The 25249-nt window shown below is 36.9% G+C and overlaps 1 protein-coding gene across 1 annotated transcript in view; it reads left to right on the top strand.

Annotated features, from left to right (window-relative positions):
* The window catches only part of CNOT9 (CCR4-NOT transcription complex subunit 9), a 41763-nt gene extending 17321 nt beyond the window's left edge, over positions 1-24442 (top strand). Inside the window, exons 3-8 of the mRNA XM_007959533.2 lie at positions 326-441; positions 1579-1688; positions 10286-10395; positions 22336-22434; positions 22652-22743; positions 24274-24442. Of these exons, the coding sequence (XP_007957724.1) occupies positions 326-441; positions 1579-1688; positions 10286-10395; positions 22336-22434; positions 22652-22743; positions 24274-24442 (696 nt within the window). The remainder of the gene's footprint in view (positions 1-325; positions 442-1578; positions 1689-10285; positions 10396-22335; positions 22435-22651; positions 22744-24273) is intronic.
* Positions 24443-25249: the final 807 nt, after the last annotated feature.

The following is a 25249-nucleotide window of genomic DNA, read 5'->3' as shown; positions in this document are numbered from 1 at the left end:
ATATGTGAACTGCTGTATGAAAAGTGAATTTACTCTGTAAATCTTCACCCAAATCCTAATAAAAAAAAAAAAAAAAGAAACAAATATAGGTGAACACAGTTGCTTCCACAGAAATCTTAGAAACATGTAGAAGTGTCTTGGCTAGTTAATCTTATTCAAGTATGTTTGAACTAAAAGGACAAGAGCATTGTTTGTTTCTACTCCCTCTTTGATGGCTCAGTTCTGCAGGATTGAGCCATTTTTTTTAAATTTTGCATTATGTTTTGGGAATCAATTTACTTATAAGCTATTCCTTGTTCATCTGGTGCTGATTTCCATTTTTTAGGAAATTGTAAATATTTATCCATCGATCAATCCACCCACCTTGACAGCACACCAGTCAAACAGAGTTTGCAATGCCCTGGCATTATTGCAATGTGTAGCATCACACCCAGAAACCAGGTAAATACTTCTAGTGAGGTTTATATTGAATTTGGTCCTAAATTTTCTCTGAGTGATGAGGGGAGGGGTATGCAGTGGGGTATGAACTTTAAAGGATCTGTGTTTGCATCTCAGGAAGGGTAAATTATGTGTCAGGCATACAACTACTTCTCCCTCTTAAATTCTTGATAGGTACCACTAAGCCATGTGTGAGGCACAATCCATGGCACATAGTAGGAGGTCACTAAATACTTTAATCTAGCTCTTTTTCCCACTAAGCCCAGATTTGGCCTCAGAATCCTTAACACAGCATTCTAGATAGCCTCTGTAATGGATAGGAATTGGCATGGGAGTTGGAATGTTTTTTACCATCCTGCCATATCTGAAAAACTTAAGAAAAGGGAACAACTCCTGTTCAGGAATCTGCTATGTTGCTCTTATGGCCCTAAGGCACTTAATAGTCATTCATTATAGGCTTTCCTCTCTCTGTAGTTTCCTTATAAAATCTGAATGCTAGACTGGGATTGTCCTTTTAGAGAAGTTACCAATAAAATTATTTTTAAGTACATAAGAAAAATGCAAGAGTATTTTGAATGTGAAAAATCTTGGGTGTTGTTACAACCATAAATAATACAAGGTGCAACTATGAATAATGATATAAAGTAATAGATCAGTTTCCATATTTGTTACCTGACATAAAACTGCAAATTGAAGTAAGTTTAGAATACTTAGTATATCAGAAATGCCCTAACTAAAAACAAGAGTGTGCATTTAAACATAGTAGATAAACTTGATAATCACTAACACTTTTGGCATTTTAACTGAATAAGCCTTTGTTGTGGGCCAGGCAGGAGGGGACTGGCATGTATGATACAATGTTTAACAACGTGCTTCCTCTCTATCCACAAGATGCCAGTAGCATCCCCTCAGTTGTGACAACCAAAAATGTCTTCAGATATTGCCTAATGTCCCCTGGAGAGCAGATTTGTTCCCAGTTGAGAACCACTGGTCTGGACTAATGCCCAGTAACATTTTTTCCTAACAATTCTTTGCTCTGGCAATGTTACAGGCTTTGTAGAGTTAACCATCCAGAAGTGTGAATGTTCAAGATCATTAGAAATCACCTCTGGGCACTGAACATGATTTTTTTTCTTCCAGGTCAGCATTTCTTGCAGCACACATCCCCCTTTTTTTGTACCCTTTTTTGCACACTGTCAGCAAGACCCGTCCCTTTGAGTATCTTCGGCTCACCAGCCTTGGAGTTATTGGTAAGTTGTTAGGATTGTTTAATAGCAATAGCTTAAAGTTATCATTTATAATAGTAGTGTAAATTGGGTGTTTCGTCTTGCCCCTTATGGCTTTTCGTTACCAGTTGTTTATTTTTGTCTTTGAAGTTCAGTTTATTTTTACTAAATGAGAGCCAGGAATGTGATGACTGTTATGAAGCACCATAGTAGGTGTTGTTAATGAGGTTATGGAGATCAAATAAGGATATGTAGGATTATATTCAGCATACATGTAGAACCATGTACTGGAATTGTAGGGTGACTAAAGAATAAGAGCTTGATTGAATAAATTGAGTATATTTCACGAACAAGATTTTGAGTTTGGGATTTTTTTTCTCTTTCTTTCTCATTTCTAACTATCCTCTCCTAACTATAGTGGTTTACCTTTTGCTATTTCATGTAGTTAAATCACGTAGTTAAAATCTTTTTATGCTCAAGTTAATGTTCCCATATACATTCACTAGGGAGGATATGTCTAAAATACTTTGTACTCAAGAAAGTAATAAACTATCCATTTCAGATCTTAGGCTCCTGGTAGTAAAGAACTATCTTTGGATTTGTGGAATGTAACACATCTAAGGGGGTTTCTTTTTCAACTCACCCTTTCTTTTTTTTTAGTTGCTGAACAAAAAATAAGAGCATTGATTTCACAAACTTTATTTCATTAGATTATTACTAAGATTATTAACCATATATTAAGAGGTAAAATTAAAAAGTTTGGCATTTCTAAAATATATTTCTAGATACATTTTACTCTGTTTTTAAGGATCAATCATTATCTCACATACTCCAAATGAATGTTACTGTTTTTTGTATCTCTCTGCAAGTGGTATTCTAATTAGAAAATTTTCTAATATAAACAGTTCTGCTCTTAAACTATAGGAGGTTCTCCTGCAGTGTTTAAAACATCAGTGATTTCAGCCAGAAGAAAACATTTGTATCCTTGACTCTGATTTAGTCATTCTACTCTTGATTTTTATTTCATTTCATTTTTTTAACCACTGGAATGGCATAATGCGTGTAAGGGATGTTAGGATGAAGGTTAATACTAAAGGAATTTAAAAAAAATAATAACTTGGCCAGTAGTAAGCCAGTTGTCTGCCCTTGCATACCCAGTTTCTCCAAGTAAGTTGAGAGAGTAAGTAGAAGGTGAATATTTGAGCCAAGAACATTTTGCTTACAGCTCAAGGCCTATTGTATAAATTTGAATAGAAATGAAATTTAAAATATTTTAAATTGAGTAAAAGTAAAAACACAACATATCAAAATTTTGTGGGATATAGCTGAAGCTGAACTTAGAGGGAAATTTATAGCATTAAATCCTTATACTCGAAATGGGAAAAAGATCTCTAATCAATGATCTAAGCTTCCATCTTAAACTAGAAAAAGAGCAAATTAAACCAAGGCAAACAGAAGGAAGGAAATAATAAAGAGCAGAAATTAATGAAATTGAGAACAGAAAAGCAGTGGATAAAATGTATGAAACCAAAAACTGATTCTTTTTTTTTTTTTTTTAATGCATTTTATTGAAATATAATTTATGTACAGTGAAATACACAAAACTAAAGTGACATGGGTCAATGCACTTCCCCCCCCCCCCGTGTTTCCTCCCCTTCCCTCCCACCCCTGGCAACCAATAAAGAAAGTTTCCCTCCATATATAAATCTTTCCTTGACCCTCCACAACAGCGAACTATTTCTGTATTTGTCTTTCTGTGATTGACTTATTTCACTCAGCATAATGTCCTCCAAGTTCACCCATATTATGTGGTATTTTGCAGACTCTACGTTATTCTTTAGTGCTGCATAGCATTCCGTTATGTGTATGTACCATAGTTTGGTCATCCACTCTTTTCCTGATGGGCACATAGGTTGTTTCCATCTTTTTGCTATTGTAAATAGTGCCGCAGTGAATAGAAGTGTGCATTTATCTGTTTCTGTCCTGGCTCTCACCTCTCTAGGTAAATACCTAGTAATGGGATTGCTGAGTCAAATGGTATCTCCAAATGCAGCTTTCTAAGGAATCGCTATATTGCTTTCCACAGTGGTTGTATCACTTCACAGTCCCACCAGCAGTGTATGAGTACCAATCTCTCCACATCCCCACCAGCATTTGTTATTTTCTGTCTTGTTGAACATTGCCATTAGTGCTGGGGTGAGATAGTATCTCGTTGTTTTGATTTGCATCTCTCTCATGGTCAATGATTGTGAGCATCTCTTCATGTATTAGCTGGCCACCTGAATATCCTCCTTGGTGAAGTGTCTGTTCATGTCTTCTGCCCAGTTTCAATTGGATTGTTAATTCCTTTGGTTTTGAGGCATTCGGGTTTTCTATAAATCTTAGAGATAAGTCCCTTGCCAGATATGTAATTATCGGCAAATATGAATATGTTGCTGATATTTTGTTAGGTGCTTTTTCATGGTGTTGATTTCTTTGTTCCATTTAATATTCTATGCTGAGCTTGTTTTGTTTATGAATCGTGTTATCACTTCCTTTGTTGCTGTTGTTTTAGTATTTGCTAAATATTTGTGCTGGTCCTCTTTTTTGTTTTGATGTGAAGGTTTATCATTTTTCTTTGAGGTTGCCCTGTGATTTATAGTTTTCTTCCCAAGTTTAGAACAGTCTGTTCTATCTTGTAGTTAGTTGTCTTGACATCCCTACCAATCTAGAAGTTCTATAACAACACAGATTTTTCCCTCTTTTTGGTTTGTAGTTGTCCACATTTGTCAGTTGATATCTCTAGTTCCCTGTTTACAATCTTGTAAGCTTATTTATTTTGGATACTTCCATAGCTGGGTTGGTTTCTGGGTTATGTCATCATAGGTGTTAATGGTCGGTTGTTGTTGGCTATTGTTTGTTCTCTGTCCAAAGGACTCCCTTTAGCATCTCTTGTAAGGTTAGTCTGGTTTTAACAAATTCCATTAATTTCTGCTTATCTGGAAATGTCCTAATTTCACCATCATATTCGAGGGACAGTTTTGCTGAGTACATAATTCTTGGTTGGAAATTTTTCTCTGTCAGTGTTTTTAATGCATTTTATTGAAATATAATTTGTGTACAGTGAAATACACAAAACTAAAGTGACATGGATTGATGCACTTTTTTTTTTTGCAGTGTTCCCTCCCCTCCCCTCCCCTCCCACTCCTGGAAACCAACAAAGAAAGTTTCCCATATACCATCCCATTGTCTTCTTGCCTGCATGGTTTCTGTTGAGAAATCTGAGCTTAGTCTTATTGGTTGCCCCTTGTAGGTAACTTTTTGTTTTTCCTGTGCTGCTCTCATGATTCTTTCTTTTGTCTTTGGTTTTGGTAAATTTGATGATGATATGTATGAGTGATTTTCTTTTGGGGTCTCTCCTGTTTGAGGTTCATTTGACTTCCTGAATGGATATATTCTCATCTTTCATCATCCCAGGAAAATACTCTTCCAACAAATCTTCGACAATTTTCTCTGTGGTTTTATTTTTCTCTTCATCTTCTGGAATTCTTATTACATGTAGGTTATTCCTTCTGATGGTATCCCACATGAACCTTAGGCTTTCTTCATTTTGTCTTGATCTTTTTTCTGATTTATCCCTTTCCAAAGAAGTGTTCAGGTATTTGCCTTTCTCTCCCTAATTCTATCTTCCATTGATTCAATTCTTCTCCTTTGCCCATTGTCTTATCTATTTCTGAAAATTTAGTGTTAATCTTCTAGATTTCTATATGTAGATTTTGTATCATTTCTAATATTTCATTTATTTTGTCATTTTCTTCTTGTATTGTCCTTTGAAATTGTTCTGGGGTTTTCTCTATGTTTTCCTTGATCTGCCTCTCAATTCGTTGAAGATACCTAAATATAATTCTTTTGAATTCCTTGTCAGAGAGTTTCAATGCTATGTCTTCTTCAGGGATGTGTTTTGGGTCCATATCCTGGTCCCTTGTTTCTCCTGCTTTATCTTGCTTTTTTGTGTGGACTGTGATGTTCTTTTGTCTTCAAGGCATTGTGATGTTTTTGTATTTATACTTAATTGGTGATTGTATGTTTGAGTGACTTGCCCACGGTTTTTGTTTTGTTTGTATGTTATCTACGCAAGCAGGGTACTGTGCTGTGCTCCTTTATTCACTAGTTGACAGCACTTATATACTCACCACCTTTTGTGATGAGCTGTTGTCAGCCTCTCATATGTCCCTGGCAATCTTGGCAAACAGAGTCTATTCTGAGGTCCCTGGAATCCGAATGGGAATGCTTCACTTTAAAATCCAAAGTGGTTGCCACTTACAAACATTCAAAATGGCTGCGCCCTTGATCACTTTAAATATCCAAAATGGTCACCACTTGTAAACATTCAAAATGGCTGTACCCTCCAACAGTGGAAAGTCAACAGCTCAGGTTTTCTCCCTCCTTGCTGTTGCCCTTCCTAGTCATAAGCCACAAGCACAGTTGTCCCTGTAGCCCTTGGTGACCAGAGCTAATCTTTAGGTCAATTCTCAGGTCCTAGCACTACTTGGAAATATTCAGGCTGTTGGTCCCATCAGAGTAGCTGAAAGTCTACAGCTCCAACTGTCTCTCTACTCACTGTTTTCGTTAAGGTTTTTCCACTAGTTGGTGCCTAATCCACTTCTGTATAGTTCCTTTCAAAGCTCAGGGCTCCAGGATTATCTTCTGTATCTCTGTCAATTGGTTTTTCTTTTCTTTGTTGAAGATGGTCTGTCTTGCTTGTCTGCCTATTCCTCCATCTTACCAGACGTCCTCAAAAGCTGATTCTTTGAAAAAATTAATAAAATCAATAAATATCTAATCAGATTGACCAAGAAATATAGACATTTTGCATTTGTAGCTAAAATCTTTCTACCATAGAAAACTCTGGGCCTAGGTGGCTTCGCTGGTGAACTGTACCACAATTTTAAAGAGAGGTAAGATGAGTTCTGTAAAATGTTTCCAGAACATAAAAGAAGAGCACTTCTCTTTTTACGAGTCCAGTATTATTCTGATAATAAAACCAAACAGTGTTATGAGGAAAGGACACTATAGATGCAGAAATGCTTAACAAAATGCTAACAAATCAAATCCAGCAGTATCTAAAAATGATTGTTGTGATAAAATGGGGTTTATCCTGGGAACATAAGGCTGGTTCAACTTTCAAATATCAGTTGGTGAAAATCACACGATTATCTCTATAGATGTGAAAGGAAAGGAAAAAAAAAGGCCATAGACAGAATTCAGCTTTCGTTCATAATAAAAACTTTCAACAAGCTAGTAAGCAGGGGAGCTTTCTCAGCCTGATACACTATATGCATTTTAAACAAACAAACCAAAAAAAAAAAAAAAACCCTACGTATATATCCTAGAGAAGTAAGAGTCATGACATGAACAGATCTATGTACTCCCATGTTCATCACAGCATTATGATGGAAACAACCTAAGTGCCTATTAGTGGGTGAATGGTTAAACAAACTATAGTACATACATACAATAGAATACTATACAATGTTAAAGAATAATGGATCTGCAAAACACCTCATAACATGGATGAACATAGAGAACATTATGCTGAGTGAAATTAGTAACCAGAGGACAGTTATTGTATGTGACTACTACTGTAAAAAGTTAAGAAAAGTTTTACATAAAGAATTACTCTTTGAAGATTACCAGGGGTAGGAGGGGAAGGGAGGAAAAATCACCAACTAAAGGGTAGACATGTATTAACTTGGGTGAAGGGAAAGGCAATATACAGTAAAAGGGAGATCAGCACAAAATGATCAAGGCAATGGATGACACAGGGAGGAGCACAAGCATTAAAGGCAATAAAGATGAATAATATTACATACAATATCCTACAATGACAGTAATGTTAATAATTTACAAGTAGATATGTAGACAGTCTGAACAGAAGTGGGAAGACGAATGGAACTACACCTGTGACTATATATATAGGTTTGATAGAGGCCATCTTTACCTATGTATTTATATGTATTTCAAAAATATTCATGAATGTAGTAGAACATATGGGGACAAAGCTAAGAAAACGTCTTAGTCACAACCAAACACCTCAAGGTAGTGAGTCACTGGGTATGGAGTCTTAGGACCATAGTCTTGGGGTACACTAAAGTTAATTGGCATAGCATAGTCCATAAAGACAGTGTTCTACACCCTACTTTGGTAAATAGCAGCAGGGATCTTAAAAGCTGGTGAGCAGCCATCTAAAGTGCGACTGTTGGTCTCTCCCCATCTGGAGCAAAGAAAAGTGAAGAAAATAAAAAACACAAGAAAACAATTAGTCCAAAGGACTAACGCAGCACATAAACCACAGCCTGCACAACTATGAGACCAGAAGAACTAGATGGTGCCTGGCTACCACTGCTGACCACTCTGAAAGGGATGACAAATAAGAGGTCCTAATGGAGTGGGGTGAAATGTGGAGCTAAACTCAAAATCAGAGAAAAAGACTAGGCTTGTGTGATCAAGACTCATGGAACCCCCAAGACTGTGGCCCTTAAACATCGTTCAAGCTAGGAACTGAGCATAAGCCCCGTGACTCAACTATCAACCAAAAAATAGGCCTGTATGGTAAACAATATCAAGAGAGTATGCACTCATTGGAACAATCAAGCATATGATATGAAGGAGATAGCATTTGCCCGAGGATAGAGCTAGAAAGATGGGAGGGGATGGGAAGGAAAGAGGTAGGGAAGGGATGAGCGCAGGGAGGAAGTGGGAAGAGTGCTGTTACACTATGGGATTTGCAGTAAATGTCACAAAAATGTGTATGGATTGTCAAATGGAAAACCATGTTGTAAACCCAAATCATAATTTAAAAAAAAAAAACTGTACAGCTAACATACAGTTAATGGTGGAAGACTGAATGCTTTCCTCCTAAGATTGAGAACAAGAAAAGGATGTCTACTTTCACTACTCCTATTCAATATCATTTTGTATGTCTTAGCCAGTGCAATAAGACAAAAGAAAGAAAGAAAAGGCATGCAAATTGGAAAGGAAGAAGTAAGACTGTCTATTCATAGACAACTTGACTGACAACACGGAAATCTCAAAGAATCTAAAAAATGCTGCTAGAACTAATGAATGAGTTTAGCAAGGTTGCAGGATCTAAGGTCAATGTTGTTATGTGCTGTTGAGTCGGACCAAACTCATTGCTGTCGAGCCGGTTCCGACTCATAGCGACCCCTCCTTGGGTTTTTGAGGCGGTAGCTCGACAGAAGTAGATTGCCCAGACTTCTTCCATAAAAAGGCAAAGGAACTAGAATATCCCAACATGTTTCAGAAAGAACAAAGATAGAAGACATACACTACCTAATTTCCAGAGGTACTGGAAAACTGCAGTAGTAAAGACTGTGGTGTTAGTGAAAGGGCAGCCATATAGATCTATGGAGTGCAATGGAGATTCCAGAAATAGATGCAGACATATATACATTTGTTTAAATTAATTTTTGACAGGTACAAAGGTAATTTAGTGGAGAAGGTATAATCTTTCCAACAAAGAATGCTGAAACAATTGGATATACATATTTAAAAAAATGAGCCACAATCCATACCTTGCATCTTGTATAAAAATTAAAATAGATTTTAGACATATAAAATCTAAATGAAATACTAATAGATAGATGCTTTAGGCTGTATTAGTAAATTATGGTATATGCTGTAGGATTTAGATATATACAGCATTCATAGATTGCCAGTTCTGATTAAAGCAAATGATATTCCTTTCTTTCTCCTAAGATAATTGAATTTAGTTATTACAGGTCCAAGTAACCAAGGCCTTTCATATAAAAGCTAGCCACGCATTAGATGGCTTGAGGAAGAGTCAGTTGTTTAATGGGGCTTTGCTTCCCTGTATCCAGAATGGTAAAGGTATCATTGAACTGTGTCTGTCACTTGGTCGGTAGTATTAATAGTCTAAAAACTTACAGAATAATAGAATTGGAGTGAATTTTAGAAATCATCTTTTCCAATTCTTATTTTACAAAGATGCAGAGACATACAAAAGGAAAGTAATTTTATCTGTCAAACTTAGGTAAACTAGTTGCAGAACCAGGAATCAAATCTAGATTTGTGTTCATTTCTTATAGTTATAACTTTTTTTTTCTTGAGTATACCTACAGTCCTTGTGTTCTTTGGGGAAACGGACAATTAAAAACCAAGAAATAATGTTTGTTTATATCCATTGAGAGGTAATATTCAGACTGGTACCATTTCTTTGCTACCTAGGAATATACTTTAATAATGATATACAATTCTCTTTTACTTGAAAAGAAACATAATTGGACAATAGATTGGTAATGTTATTTTAACATAATCCACTAAGTGTGAGAGAAAAATTAATTAGATGGCTAAATTGCTAACTACATGGTAGGCCAAACTTGGTACCTAATCTTTCAGTGCTGACTAATGTCAGTCAACCCGTGCTTTTCTTCCGCTTCTTTTTTTTTTTTTAAACATGAATATAAATCTTATTTCCTGACACAGAACCAAAATTTGTGTTTTATGATATTACTCAGCTAGCTGGGTATACAGTACAAAGTGAGATTTAAATGAAAATCCTGACTCTAAAAAGAATTTTTTTGTGTCCATATTTTCTTTAGGGGCCTTGGTGAAAACAGATGAGCAGGAAGTAATCAACTTTTTATTAACAACAGAAATTATCCCTTTGTGTCTGCGCATTATGGAATCTGGAAGTGAACTTTCTAAAACAGTACGTGTTTTTAGTAGCTTAATTAGATTCTACATTGTAGTGGCACTTTAGCTGCTTTCACTGTGATTATGGGATCATTTTTTTATTCTCTTCAGGCTTTTTGAAGCTTTCATGAACTATTTTTTCTTTCTTTGAATAAAAATTGTTTTAAAATTATCATTAAAAACTCAGACCATTCAGAAGACTATCAGGTGAAACATGAAATTTCTCCCTTGTCTCTGAAACCACATCCCATACCACAAATCTGTTATTCCAGACATTTTTTATGCATAATCAAATGTACTTACATACTTGAGCTTCTGCTTAATTTGTACTTGAAACATGAATGACAACATGATTGGCTATAGAATTCTTATCTCATTTTTCCCTCAGAAATCTGTTGCATAGCCCCATTGTCTTCTGGTATTGGATATTGCAGTGGAGAAGTGAGGCCAGACTTCTTTTTTTCCCTCTTGTAGGTGAATTTGCCTTTTTTTGTTTGTGGATTATCTATAAGCTTATTTTATTATTCTTGAAGTACATTTGGTATGTCTGCATCAAAGTTTTGTCTGAGCATACTCCCCATGTCTCATTTTGTTAATTTTTATATTTTTCTCTTTCATTTGTTCTGACCACTTACTTGGGAACTTTACACCATACCATACCCACTGCTGTCTCACCTACTCCCATTTGTAGCAACTCTGTAGGACAGAGTAGAACTGCCTCATAGGGTTGGTTTCCAAAGCTGTAAATCTTTACAAAAACAGACTGCCACATCTTTCTCTTGCAAAGAGGCTGATAGGTTTAAACCATCAACTTTTCAGTTAGCAGCTAAATGCTTTGACCACTGTACCACCAGGGCTCTTTTGAGAGCATTAGTTATGCTATGTTTCTGTCTTCCATATCTACCTTTTTTCTCTTTCAAATCACTGTTTTTTAAATTTTGCATCATGGATTTTCTTAACATTGCTTTTCCATATTGCTGACTATTTTTTAGCAGCGTCCAGCCTCTGCTTCTAGTGTGTTTAATCACACTGAATTAATTTGTAATTCAATGAATACTGCTGAGTGGGATATAAATAAGTGTCATGACTTTAAAAATTTTTATTTTGAATAGGCAATAATACATGCATCAAGTAAAAAATTCAAATAGTATAAAAAGTATACGAATAAAAGTAAGTCTTCTCCTTCCTCAGTGTTTTCATTCCTCCACCTAGTGATAACCAGTGTTATCACTTTCTTATATCCTTTCAGAAATATTCTCTGTGTCCATAGCTGTTTAATTTTATACTTAATTTTGCTTCTACCCTCTCATTTCTCATGCCTTTTCAGCTTTTCTTTGAGTTTTTTTCTCCCCCTTTGGGTTCTTTTTTAATTTTTTTTTTAAAGTTCATGTTCTCTTTAATTTCTTTGAAAGTATAGATAATTATTACTTCTCTTGGGGTATGGCTCTGCAAAAGTTTCCATGTAGGTGTAGCTTGATCCAGGATTGCTATTTGTTTAAAAATAATATCTGGGAGGAAAGGAGATAAGAGCTGAAGTTGGCAGCTTTAACTCAAATATATTACTTTCTCATACTTTTCCATCTAATTCACCAGTCTGGGTGGGGTGTATATGTGTGTTGTTGTTGTTATGTGCTGTCGAGTCGTCTCTGACTCACAGCAACCCTATGCACAGTAGAACAAAACACGGCCTGGTCCCGTACCAGCTCTTCAATCCTTGCTATACTTGAGCCCATTGCTGCAGCCACTGTGTCAATCCATCTTGTTGAGGGCCTTCCCCTCTTTTGTCGACCCTCCACCTTACTGAGTATGATATCCTTCTCCAAGGAATGGTCCCTTCTGATAACATGACCAAAACAGGTGAGATGAAGTCTGGCCATTCTCACTTCCAAAGAGCATTGCGACTGCACTTCCTCCAGGACAGATTTGTTAGTTCTTTTAGCAGTCCATGGTACTTTCACCATTCTTTGCCAGCACACAACTCAAAAGCATCAATTCTTCTTCAGTCTTCCTTATTTATTGTCCAGCTCTCACATGCGTATGAGGCAATTGAAAATATCATGGCTTGTGTCAGGTGCACCTTAGTCCTCAAGGAGACATCTTTGCTTCTCAGCACTTGAAAGAGGTCCTTGGCAGCCGACATACCCAGTGCTATACATTGTCTGATGTCCTGACTGCTGCTTCCATTGGTGTCGAGTGTAGAACCAAGCAATGTGAAGTCTTTTAAAACTTCAGTCTTTTCTCCATTTATCATGATGCTGCTTATAGGTCCAGTTGTGAGGATTTTTGTTTTCTTTATATTGAGATGTAATCCATACTGCAGACTGTATTCTTCAGTCTTCAGCAGTAAGTGCTTCAAGTCATCCTCACTTTCAGCAGGCAAAGTTGTGTCGTCAGCGTATCACAGGAATGATTCTTCCTCTAATCTTGATGCCATGTTCTTCATATAGTCCAGCTCTCAGATTATTTGCTCAGTATATGGATTGAACAAGTATGGTGAAAGGATACAACCCTGACACACTCCATAGCTACCTTTTTTCTCTTTCTAATCAGTTTCTTTTTTTAATTTTACATCATGATTTTTCTCAACACTGCTTTTCTGTGTTGCAGACTATTTTTTAGCGGTGTCCAACCACTCCTTCTAGTGTGTTTAATCACACTGAATTAATTTTTAATTCAGTGAATACTGCTGAGTTGGATATACATAAGTGTCGTGACTTCAAAATTTTTATTTTGAATAGGCAATACATGCATTAAGTAAAAATGTATGTATGTTAAGAGGTATACATGCTGGGGTCGGGGCAGTGTGTGGGTTGCGGAACTGTGGGAACGGGCTGGTGGTGAGGCCTTGGAATCCTGATGTCAAGAGGATCTGAAGTTGAGCTTCTTATTTTTGTAGATGCTGGAGGTCCAGCAAAAAGGATATTATGTCCGATGAAATAAAGAATGTGAGAGTACTTTGTAATGGGGGAGGGAGAGAATATATGCTTCTTGTCCTCAGTTTTGTACTTGTACACACAGAGAATAAGTAACATGTGGTCTCTATATATTCATGTTTCTCTCCCCTCATTTCTTCCCTAATTTTAGTTCTTTTTGTTAATTTTGGTGACTTTCAGGGACAGGATTGGAATGGATACACTGTACTCATCTTTTGTTAGTAGTTGCCTATTGGTGGTGGTGGTAGAGTTTGCTCCAAATCATACCAACCCTAAGTACAAAAGAACAAAACACTGCCAGGTCGTGCATCTTGCTATACTTGATCCCATCATTGCAGCCACTGTGTCAATCATCTTGTTGAGGGTCTTCCCGCTTTTCACTGACCTTCCACTTTACTAAATACAGTATACGTCTCCAGGGAATAGTCCCTTGACAACATGACCAGAGTAGGTGAGATGAAGTCTGGCCACTCACGCTTCCAGGAAACATTGCAGCTGCATTTCTTCCAAGACAGATTTGTTTGTTCTTCTGGCAGCCCATGGTATTTTCAGTATTCTTCACTAACACCACAATTTAAAGTCATCAACTCTTCTTTGGTCTTCCTTATTCATTGTCCAGCATTTCACGTGCATGTGAGCTATCACATGCATGTGATTGAAAATACGGTGGCCAAACAAGGTTGTGTCATCTGCATATTACAGGTTGTTAATGAGTCTTCCTCCAATCCTGATGCTGCTTTTTGTTCTTAATATAGTCCAGCTTCTTGGATTATTTAGTCACTCAGCATACAGATTGAATAGTTATGGTGAAAGGATACAGCCCTGGCCCACACCCTTCCTGATTTTAAACCATGCCATATCCTTTTGTTCTATTTGAATGACAGCCCCTTGGTTTATGTACAGGTTTCTCATGAGCACAATTACGTGTTCTAGAATTCCTATTTTTTGCATTGTTATCCATAATTTGTTATGATCCACATAGTCAAATGCCTTTGCATTGTCAAAAAAAACACAAATAAATATCTTTCTGAAATTCTTCACTTTGAGTCAAGATCCATCTGACATCAGCAATGATACCCTTCATTCCATGTCCTCTTTTGAATGCAGCTTGCATTTCTGGAAGTTCCCTGTCAATATACTATTGCAACCATTTTTTTTAATATCTTCAGCAAATTTTACTTACATGTGGTATTAATGATAATATTCTAAAATTTACACATTCTGTTGGATCACCTTTCTTTGGAATGGGCTCAAACATGGATCTCTTCCAGTTGGTTGGCCGGGTAGCTATCTTTCAAATGACTTGGCGTAGACAAGTAAGTGCCTCCAGTGCTGCATCTGTTCGTTGAAACATTTCAATAGGTATTCCATCAGTTCCTGAAGCCTTGGTTTTTTTTTTGTTTTTTTTTTTTTGCCAATTCCGTCAGTGCAGCTTCATCTTCTTCCTTCAATAACATTGGGTTTTGATCGTATGTTACCTACTGAAATAGTTGAACATTTCAGGTACAGTGACTCTGTATTCTTCTATCTTTTGATGCTTCCCATATCATTCAATATTTTGCCCATTGAATCCTTCACTATTGCAACTAGAGGCTTAAATTTTTTCTTCAGTTCTTTCAGCTTGAGAAATGCTGTGTGTTTGTTCTTCTCTTTGTTTTCTAATTCCAGGTCTCTGCACATTTCATTATAATTCTTTACTTTGTCTTCTTGAGCTGCTCTTGGAAATCTTCTGTTCGACTCTTTTATCTTGTTATTTCTTCCATTTACTTTAGCTACACTGTTCAAGAGCAAGTTTCAGAGTCTCTTCTGACGTCCGTTTTGGCATTTTCTTCCTTTCTTGTCTTTCAGTGACCTCTTTCTTTCTCCGTGTATGATGTTCTCAGTGTCATACCACACCTTGTCTAGTTTTCAGTCATTGGTTGTTCAGTGCTTCAAATCTTTTCTTCATGTGTTCTCTAATTCAGGAGAGATATAATCAAGGTCATATTTTGGCTCTCATGGTCTTGTTTTAATGTTCTTCAGCTTTAATTTGAACTTGCATATGAGCAATTGATGGTCTTTTCCACAGTCAGCTCCTGGTCTTCTTTTGGCTGAAGATAATTGAGCTTCTCCATTGCCTCTTTCCACAGATGTAGTCAATCTGATTCTTATGTATTCCATCTGACGAGGTCCATGTGTATAACTGCCATTTATGTTGTTGAAGAAGGTATTTGTGATAAATAAGTCTTGCAGAATTCTGTCATGTGATCTCCGGTGTTGTTTCTATCACCAAGGCCATATTTTCCAACAAGCAATTATTATTCATTTTTTCTAAGTTTTGCATTCCAGTCATCAGTAATTATCAATACATCTTGATTGCATATTTGGTCAATTTCATACTGCAGAAGTTGATAAAAACCTTCAATTTCTTCATCTCTGGCTTTAATGATTGGTGTGTAAATTTGAATAACAGTCATATAAATTGGTCTTCCTTGTAGGCATATGGCTATTATCCTATCACCGACAGCATTGTACTTCAGGATAGATCTTAAAACATTCTTTTTGACAATGAATACAACACCATTCCTCTTCAATTTGTCATTCCTGGCATAGTAGGCCATATGATTGTCTGACTCAAAATGGCCAAAACCAATCCGTTTTGGCTTACTAATACCTAGGATATTGACCTTTATGAGTTCCACTTCATTTTTGACATCTTCCAATTTTCCTAGATTCATACTTCGCACATTCCATGTTCCACTTATTAATGGATGTTTGTAGCTGTCTCTTCTATTTTGAGTTGTGCCCCATCAGCAAATGGAGGTCCTGAAAGCTTTACTCCATCTATATCATTAAGACCACTCTACGTTGAGGAGGGGCTTGTCTTTCAGCACTATATCAGACAGTGTTTCAGGGCTGTTAATAAAGTTTTCCAGTAATATATCAGACAGTGTTTTACTGCTATTCATAAGGTTTTTGCTGGCCAGTTTTTTCAGAAGTGAATGGCCCCATCATTCTTCCCAGTCTGTCTTAGTCTGGTAGCTCTGCTGAAACCTGTCCACCGTGGATGACCCGACAGCTATTTGAAATAGTGGTGTCATAGACTCCAGCCTCAGCAACATATAAGCCACCTCAGTATGACAGACTGACAGACATGTGATAAAAGTTGCCTGCCAATAGGTTTTTTATATTAGCTTCTTGTAGCTTGAGCAGAAAATGACTCATTTTTTTCTTTGGTGACATTTTTTTCTAGGCAAACTTTCTTTAGGAAAATGCTTTCCAAGCATTTGATTACAGAAACTCTTCAAATTATGTACTGACTGAATAGTAACAGAATCCTGTATGATATAATGAATATTTAGATTAAATATATTAAAAAAAGGTCTCACGAACAAGTTAATTGCTGTAAAAATTAGCAAAAATCAATTCATGTGGTTAAAATTCAGTGTATTTGTTAAGTAATCTATAATCTATATAATAATTGAATAGACAAACAAATGTGTATAACTAGGAGTAATGCTTCTTCTGAATCTGTGTGGCTTGTGTAAGGGATTTTTGCTATGCTTAGGCATAGTGTACCTGTTTCCTAAATACTGATTACTGCAGAATCAATAACATTTATTAAATGTTTATTATATGCTAAGGAGCTATGGTGGCACTGTGGTTAAGGCATTACGTTGCTAACCAAAAGACAGGCAGTTGAAACCCACCAGCTATTCCACGGAGCAAGATGAGATAATCTACTTCTGTAAAGATTTATAGCCTTAGAAACCCGATAGGGGTTATTGTGAGTCTGAATCAACTTGATAGCAGTGGGTTTGGTTTTGGTTTTGTTTATTATATGCTAGTCATTGTTTTGAGCACTATACATACTTTATTTCATCAGATTCTCACAACAGCTCTGATTAGATGATAATAGTACAGATGAGGAAACGGAGGCTTAAAGTGCTTAAGTAACTTGCCCAAAGCCACATAGAAATAATGAAACTGAGATTTGAACCTAGGCAGTCTGACCATCCTCTGATTCATTTCACTGTACTAACAATACTAAGTAAATATTGGTATTTTGTACATATTATTTATGAAAAAATAGTGTATTTCCACACACTACCCCCCACTACAGACTGTTGGATAGTGTTACATGGATAAGCTAGTATTTGATTTTATGGATAAATATAGTTTGAGAAATGTTGACCTAGAGTCATCTATCACCAATTCAGCAATCTCTTCCTGTCATTTTTTTCTGCCCTCCCCTTTGAAATAATCGTAAGGGATTTGGGAAAACCTATTTGTGTCTAGTCTCACTTTCCTAAAAGTAATTTGGGAATCGCTATTTAGGTACATAGGAGCTCCAGTGTCATAGTGCCTAAGGCACTTGACAGCTAACCAGGCTGGTGGTTCAAACCCACCAGCCACTCCTCAGAAGGAAGGTTGTGCAATCTACTTCTGTAGTGATACCACCTCGGAAACCCAAGGAGGGGTGGCTATGAGTCGGATCCAACTCAATGGCAGTGAGTTAGTGTTAGTTATTTAGGTACATACTGAAGTATAGCTGGTAATTCAAACATCGTAGCCTGTTCAGCCCCTGCAATGAATGTATATAACAAGATACACTAAGGCCTTGTTGTGGTCCTCTTGCAAATACGTTCCTTACTAGAGCATATTTTATACCTCATATCAGGAGATTGTATTTTCCTACTACTACTACTACATTTGGAAGGAAGGTTGGGCAATCTACTTCTGTAGTGATACTACCTCGGAAACCCAAGGAGGGGTTGCTATGAGTTGGGTCCGACTCGATGGCACATAACAACAACAACAACTACTACATTGCTTCCATTTCAACATTAAAAAAAGGAAAATAGTATCTCAGTTGGAGATGTTAAAGTAAATTCATGGAATTTGTTTTTTTTCTTTTCATGTTGATGATATTAAAGACATGAAGTAAATATGGTGAAAACTGTTGGTTTAAGGAAGTGCTGCTAGAGTTTTGTTTTCATCCTCTTAAATTTCTTTGAGTATTTTTATTTTTATTTACAACAATGAGGAACAGATTATTTTAAATCTCACATCTGGAAAAAGTCAAGAATTCAGAGAGAATATTTAGGGTAAATAGACCTTAACATAGGTCAAAGATAAGCATTATTTAAATAGAGGAAGAAAATATTAAAATTATTACATTGTACCTAGCTGTCCTCTGTCACTTCTGATGCCCTAACAATATTCTTCAAGCTCTGAACAGTCATGACCTATCTCTATTCAGAATCCTCTAAAGGTTCTCTACTACCTATGAATAAGGGTTCTTGACCTGGGTTCCTTAGATGAGCTTCTAGGTGATTTGCATGTAAAATTTTATGCATATACTATATTGCTGAGCTTCATTATAGCCCTCTTCAGATTCCCAAAGGAGTATGAATCCCCTCCCCCAAACAGAGTTTAAGAACCTAGCCTTCTCTTGAATTATTAACTTTAGGCTAATAGGCTTATGGCATCAATGTTGATCCTCCAGCCACACACTAAGAAATTTTTTCCATTTTTGGCAATCACTTCTCTTTGTCTCTGGTTGATTATTACTGAGAGCATGGGCACAGTTTTCACATGTTGCACGATTGGTTCTTTGTCTTTCAGAATTATTCCAACTGTGAAACTTTACCTCACATACCCTTGTAACATTCATTGTTTTCCTATCACTTTAAAGTTTGCATCTTTTTAATTCTCTTTGTTTCCACTGAATTTGTGTATCTCAGTAATATTGTCCATTCTCTCCCTGCTTTTTCTTTATTAAACATGATGGGATTACTTATGTTTTCTTTTGATTTTTTTTTTTTTTAAGCTTCAAAGGGAAGCTCAATTTTATCAAAATGATTATATATTGCCATTGAAAGTTGATAGCATTGATGTATTTTTTGCTCTGAAATATAGCTTTGTTCATATGTATGAATGCTTATAAATTCTAAATTCATAAGTAGATAACCCTCTGTTCCCTATTTTCGTGAACAGTTGGGGACTCTCCTATACTGCTGTGGGAATCAGAAGTCTTTAAGATTTTTTTGTGTGCTTCTACTTCTAGAAAATACTAAGGACATAATTGTGACCATATATGTATTTAACTAAAATAACGTTTACTGATATATTCTACATAATACTGAAATATGGAAATAATATAAATAGCAATAAGTGATTAAATAATTCATGGTATCTCCATAAATGGAATGCTATGCAGCCATGAAAAATATGTTATAGTTTAATTCCATACATTGACATAGAGAGGCAATCAAGGTAAGTGAAATCAATATGTAGTCTGTAGTTAGATTTTTGTGTTGAGAGAGAAAAAAAAAAGAGTGAATGAATTTATAGTGGTTGTCTTGGGATAGTAGAATTATAGGATTTAAACATCTCTACTTCCTAGTTTTCTATATAACCAGCTCAATTATTACTTCTTCCAGGAACTCCCATTGTAATAATCCCTCCCCTATTTCCATCTGTTGTCCAGAATTAGATCCACCTTGTCTCTAGGTTCCCATTTACTTTTATACCTCAATTGGAATACTTCCCGTATCTTGCCTTTTATAGTCCGTTCCTGGCTTGTCTTTTTTCCTTTGTTCCATGCAAGCAGGGACCTTTTGTTTACTTTTTTATGTGCAACCCCTAGTATAACACTTTGTCCGTAGTAGCTACCCAGTAAAGCAGTGATTCTTGATCAGGGCTGTGTTACAGGCTATGAGCCACAAAACAAAACCCATTGCCATCCAGTCAGTTCTGACTCATAGCAACCGTATAAGACAGAGTAGAACTGCCCCCATAGAGTTTTCAAGGCTGTAAATCTTTATGGAAGCAGATTACTTCATCTTTTTCCCATGGAGCAGCTGGTGGGTTCAAATTGCCAACCTTCTGATTAGCAGCCGAGTGCATTAGCCATTGCACCACCAGAGCTTCACAGACTGTGAAATGTTTGAAAATGCAGATATCCAGGTTCCATGCCTGAGCTACCAAGATATTTTCCCAAGTGGTAAAATCTGGGTATTTGTGCTTTTAAAAAATCTCTCCAGGTGAGTGTATAGTGTAACCAATTTGGCAAGATATTGGGCAGTATCCACTAAAGCTAAACATAAGCCTACCCTATGACCCAGCAGTCCCACTTTTAGGTATATACCCAAGAGAAGTGAGCTCACATGTATCAGAACATTTATAGCAGCTTTATTCATGAAGGCTAAATAAACTGATATATAGTCATAAAATAAGAAACTACAAGGTGATTTAAAAGAATCTGCTGATAAATGCAGCAACATAGATGGCTCTCACAGGTATTATGTGGAGCAAAAATCCAGACACTGCTGAGTTCACATATGATCAGGAACAGGTAAAACCAATCAATGGGCATAAGTCAAAATAGTAATTATGTCTGAGGGAAGATACTGACTGGAAAGGGCACAAGGGAATCTTCTGGGGGTATGGAAAATGTTCCATATTTTAATTTGATTGTAGCTTACAAATGTATGCATGGATAAAAATTCATTGAGCTACACTTAAGATTAGTGTATATTATATACTTTACTGTATATATGTTTGTATTAGTTTCCTATTGCTGCTTCAAAAGAATTACCACATACTAAATGGCTTAAACCTTCATAAATTTATTCTCTTTCAGTTTTAGAAGCCAGAAGTCTGAAATCTGTTTCATTGAGCTAAAGCCAGGATTCAGTAGGGCCATATTCTTTCTGGAGGCTTTAGGGGAGAATCCATTTCCTTGCTTTTTCCCTGGCTCATGGCCCCAGGAGTATAGCATCTTACTTCCAGTTTCTTCCTGCTTCTGTCACATTGCCTTCTCCTCTATAGTCAAATCTCCCTCTCATAAAGACCTGTGATTACATTTAGAGCCCACCTGAATATTCCAGCATAACCTCCCCATCTCAAGATGCTTAATCACATCTGCAAAGTCCTTTTTGTCATGTAAGGTAACATTCACAGGTTTGGATGATTAGGACTCAGACATCTTTGGAGTTGTTCAGCCTTCCACAGTGATATACTTCAGTAAAATAAAAACCCAACACTGTCATCAGTTGATTCCAACTCAGTGACCCTATAAGACAGAGTAGAACTGCCTCATAGGGTTTCCAAGGCTTTATGGAAACAGACTGCCTCATCTTTCTCTTTTAGAGTGGCTGGTAGGTCTGAGCCATTGACTTTTTGGTTAGCAGCCAAATACCTTAACCATTGTGTCACCAGAGCTCCTAAAGTAAAATAAATAATTCCTGTAAGTGATTCTAATGAGCATCCAAGGGAAAGGGTTACTGTAAGAAATGTTTGATTTTAATTAAACTAGCATTTTTCAATCCCTTCTTTGTAAGGGGTAATGAGTTTAGATTGAGGGAAGAAGAATTGAGGCTAGATAAAAGCTTAAGCAACCAGGAAATTCTATTAGAGCAATTTTCAAATATTCAAATAAGTTTAAAATCTTATAACATCTTTTAAGAATAGGAAAGTCCTTACCCCATTAGGAGGAGCTGAGGCATACCTCACCCATGGAAAAGAGTAGAGGGAGCTCTAGCATTCAGAGTAGGTTTGGATCCCCAGCCCTGTGACTTAGTGTCTTTGTCACTTGGGACCTTAACCTGACAAGGTTATTTTATTGTTTATGTACCTCGTACATAGTAGAAAGTTTCTGGATTTTTAAGAATCTGATAGTAACCCTGAACTTAACCTTTTATGTAAAGTAGGAATAATAATGGTACCTACCTCATATGTTTATTGTGAAAGTAAGATAAGGCATGTAGAGCCTTTAGAAGAAATTCTGGCACTTAGCAAGTATTGAATATGATAATACTAATTTTGTTGTACTATGCATATCTGGTAGAGTAAGTTGTAACTCTATAAAAACATTTTCAATAGCTTTCTGATTTGTCCAGTCCTTGTTTTTCTATCCATTACCATGTATGGGTCTCTGCTCAGCTTTCTAATTGATGGTCACTCCTGGGAGAATGAATAGACAGTTGGAAGATAAGTATGAGTAGTCTTCTGGACTCCTTCATTTTGTTTTGCTCCAGGTTGCCACATTCATCCTCCAGAAGATTCTCTTAGATGACACTGGTTTGGCTTATATATGTCAGACGTATGAGCGTTTCTCCCATGTTGCCATGATCTTGGTGAGTTCTTCCATCTACCCCTTTTGCAACTGCTTCTGATTACACAGCTTGGTCCCTTTGCCATGGGCACTGAGCAGCTTCAGATTTCCAATTAGAAATAACAGCCCTGAAATCTTGTACAATGATTCTTGGGATATCTGATTGCTGATGTCAATTAGGATTATTTTGTATATTGTATGTTTTCTCCCTACTCCACCCTCTGTTTTGGGGGAAACAGGGTAAGATGGTCCTGCAGCTATCCAAAGAGCCTTCCGCCCGTCTGCTGAAGCATGTAGTGAGATGTTACCTTCGACTGTCAGATAATCCCAGGTAAACATTTACAGGATTTATAGGAATTTGGGGAAATGCTCTGCTGAATGGTTGCCTCATCTCCCAACATAGCTAATGTACCTTCAGGACAAGGAAGGGATCTAAGTATGTTTCGTTTGTCTGGGACAAAACCTAATTCCTTTCAAAATCTGACTGTTGAATTAAAAAAATCTATAGAGTTTTATCTCTCCACTGAAACTTTCTACAATACTCTTGAATTTCCAGAGAATCAAGTCAGTTTCCAGGGAAGCTTTATGATGCATTACACCTGTGGTTTGAGCATTCTGTTGCTACTGCAGGTGGTCAAAAAGAGAAGAATATTTTCAGAGATCTGTTAGAAAGGACAGAGGACTCTTGAATTATATCTCCATTTCTCTTCTTGATTCCTGTAAGGTCCTTGAGCCAATTATTTTATCTCCTTATGTTGATAATCTTTCTGCCAAAAATCGTACATTGTAGATACAGTGCATTTTAGAAATGTTTGACCTTTTGCTTTGTAAATCCATAATTCATGCTGAAAGCCACTTACTCAGATTAGGCTAAACCGCATAATGGAGTGATTTCTGTGCTCCTAGGTATGGGGGGATAATTTGATTTAATGTGAATGCAGCCTCCTGCCACTGAAGTTGTTCAAGCCCTAGCTATTTCTTCAGTCACTTTTGTCCTTCAGTGATTCCTGTTTTCACCAAAGTTTGAAAATGTACTTATTTAAAATTTTACTTGTACAAAGAAAATTAGACTGAATATGAAAACCATAACTTTGTTTAAAACAACCTTATAAATAGTTAACATTTATCTTTTTGAAATTTTTTCTTTGATTTTCTGCTGATCTTTTTAAATAAAATAAAACATTTAAAAGTTTATCTGGTAATACTGCTACCATAATTTTGTTTTATTGCTCATCTTTTGTTATGGTTTTTTAACTGTACAACTAAAGTAGTTATTTCAAAGACAAATTTATTAGTAGATATAGAATTTAAATTCATTAATTTATTATACTGTAAATCAGGTCATATTCCCTATTAATGTACTTATTTTTGAAATGTTTTATTTATAACACATTCTATTTATCTATCTGTAACCCAGAGCATATTCATGTATTTGTAGTATTTTGATAGTATTTACTATAACAAATCAGAAAGTACTTTGACTTGAAGTAAACTTGTAGCTTTTAATTCTGTTTTGCTTTCTCCTGAAATTCTACATCAGGGCATCATTTTGAAAATTTTTATAGACTACAGATCTTGGAAATCTCTGAACTTAAGTCTAATAGAAGCTTTAAAGAGTTTTTTGTTGGTGGTGGTTTTTGTTTTTCCTTTAAATTTTATTTATTTTGGTGTTGTTGAGAATATACACAACAAAATGTACACCAGCAAGCTTTAAAGAGTTTTAATGGCTTCATAAGTGATTTGACAGCCATAGAGTTCTAGGATTCTGTATATTTGTGTCTAAGAAAAGGGTTCTTCCTTGTCCCCCAAATGTGGGTTTATTTGTTGGTCTCCTTGGTTGGTTTGTTTGTTTCTGATGTAGGGCACGTGAAGCACTCAGGCAGTGCCTTCCTGACCAGCTGAAGGACACGACCTTCGCCCAGGTGCTAAAAGATGACACCACCACAAAACGCTGGCTTGCACAACTAGTGAAGAACCTGCAAGAGGGCCAGGTCACCGACCCCCGGGGTATCCCCCTACCCCCTCAATGATCCTCCCCTGCCCTCTCCACTACTCCCCAATGTTGGGGAAGGGAGGGGGAACCTACGAGGAAAACAGCTCAGGTTTTATCGTCGACTGGGAATAGACAACCTCAATGCTGAACCGCACTGGAGAAAAGGGGCAAGAGACCCCTGCTGAGGTGAATGGGCTGCCATCTTAGGCTGCCTTGAGGACCTGGGCTCCTTCTACTACTCCCAGGGAATGGGCTCCTGACAAAGCAGTCTGCCACCACAGCCCCAGGAGGGTGTCAACACCAGCAAATGCTGTATTTACAGCATGCCCAAGATGACCCTCTCCCCCACCTCCACCTACCCACTGGCAGGGAGGGGAGACAGTGGTGAGAGCAGCAGTACTCTAGGCACGGTGAACGCCTGGGACCAAGCCATGTGGCATTTTTTATTTTGCCTTCCTGGAAGACTCAAGATGTGTCTCTTCATTCTCTCTCTCAGTGTTTGTTTACTTTGGTTTTTTGTTTTGTTTTGTTTTTAATCTCAGAGAGAGGTGTGTTTAGTGGACACGAGCTATCATATTCAGCAAAACTTTGTCAATTGGCACTGTTTACAAGTTTGTTAGCTGCATAAGCTTAATAAAAAGTTGGTCTGGGCATTACATCCCCTCTGGAAGGCCAATAGCTGCATTGAGCTGTTGGGAGGAATGGGAAGCAAGGGAAAGGTGTAAAGCCAAAGGACAGCAGGAACCCACCGCCTAAGTCACCTCCTTTCTCAGTCTCCTACCCCTTGGATGCCACAAGGACCTTATACCTTGTTTCTGGCTTTAGCTGCTAGCTTTTCCCAAAT

The sequence above is a fragment of the Orycteropus afer genome, unplaced genomic scaffold, assembly GCF_000298275.1.
Source record: "Orycteropus afer afer isolate SDZICR_OR568_19922 unplaced genomic scaffold, OryAfe1.0 scaffold00002, whole genome shotgun sequence".
Lineage (NCBI taxonomy): Eukaryota > Metazoa > Chordata > Mammalia > Tubulidentata > Orycteropodidae > Orycteropus > Orycteropus afer.
Note: the sequence above shows the minus strand (reverse complement) of the source record. Positions and strands in the feature narration are given on the sequence as shown.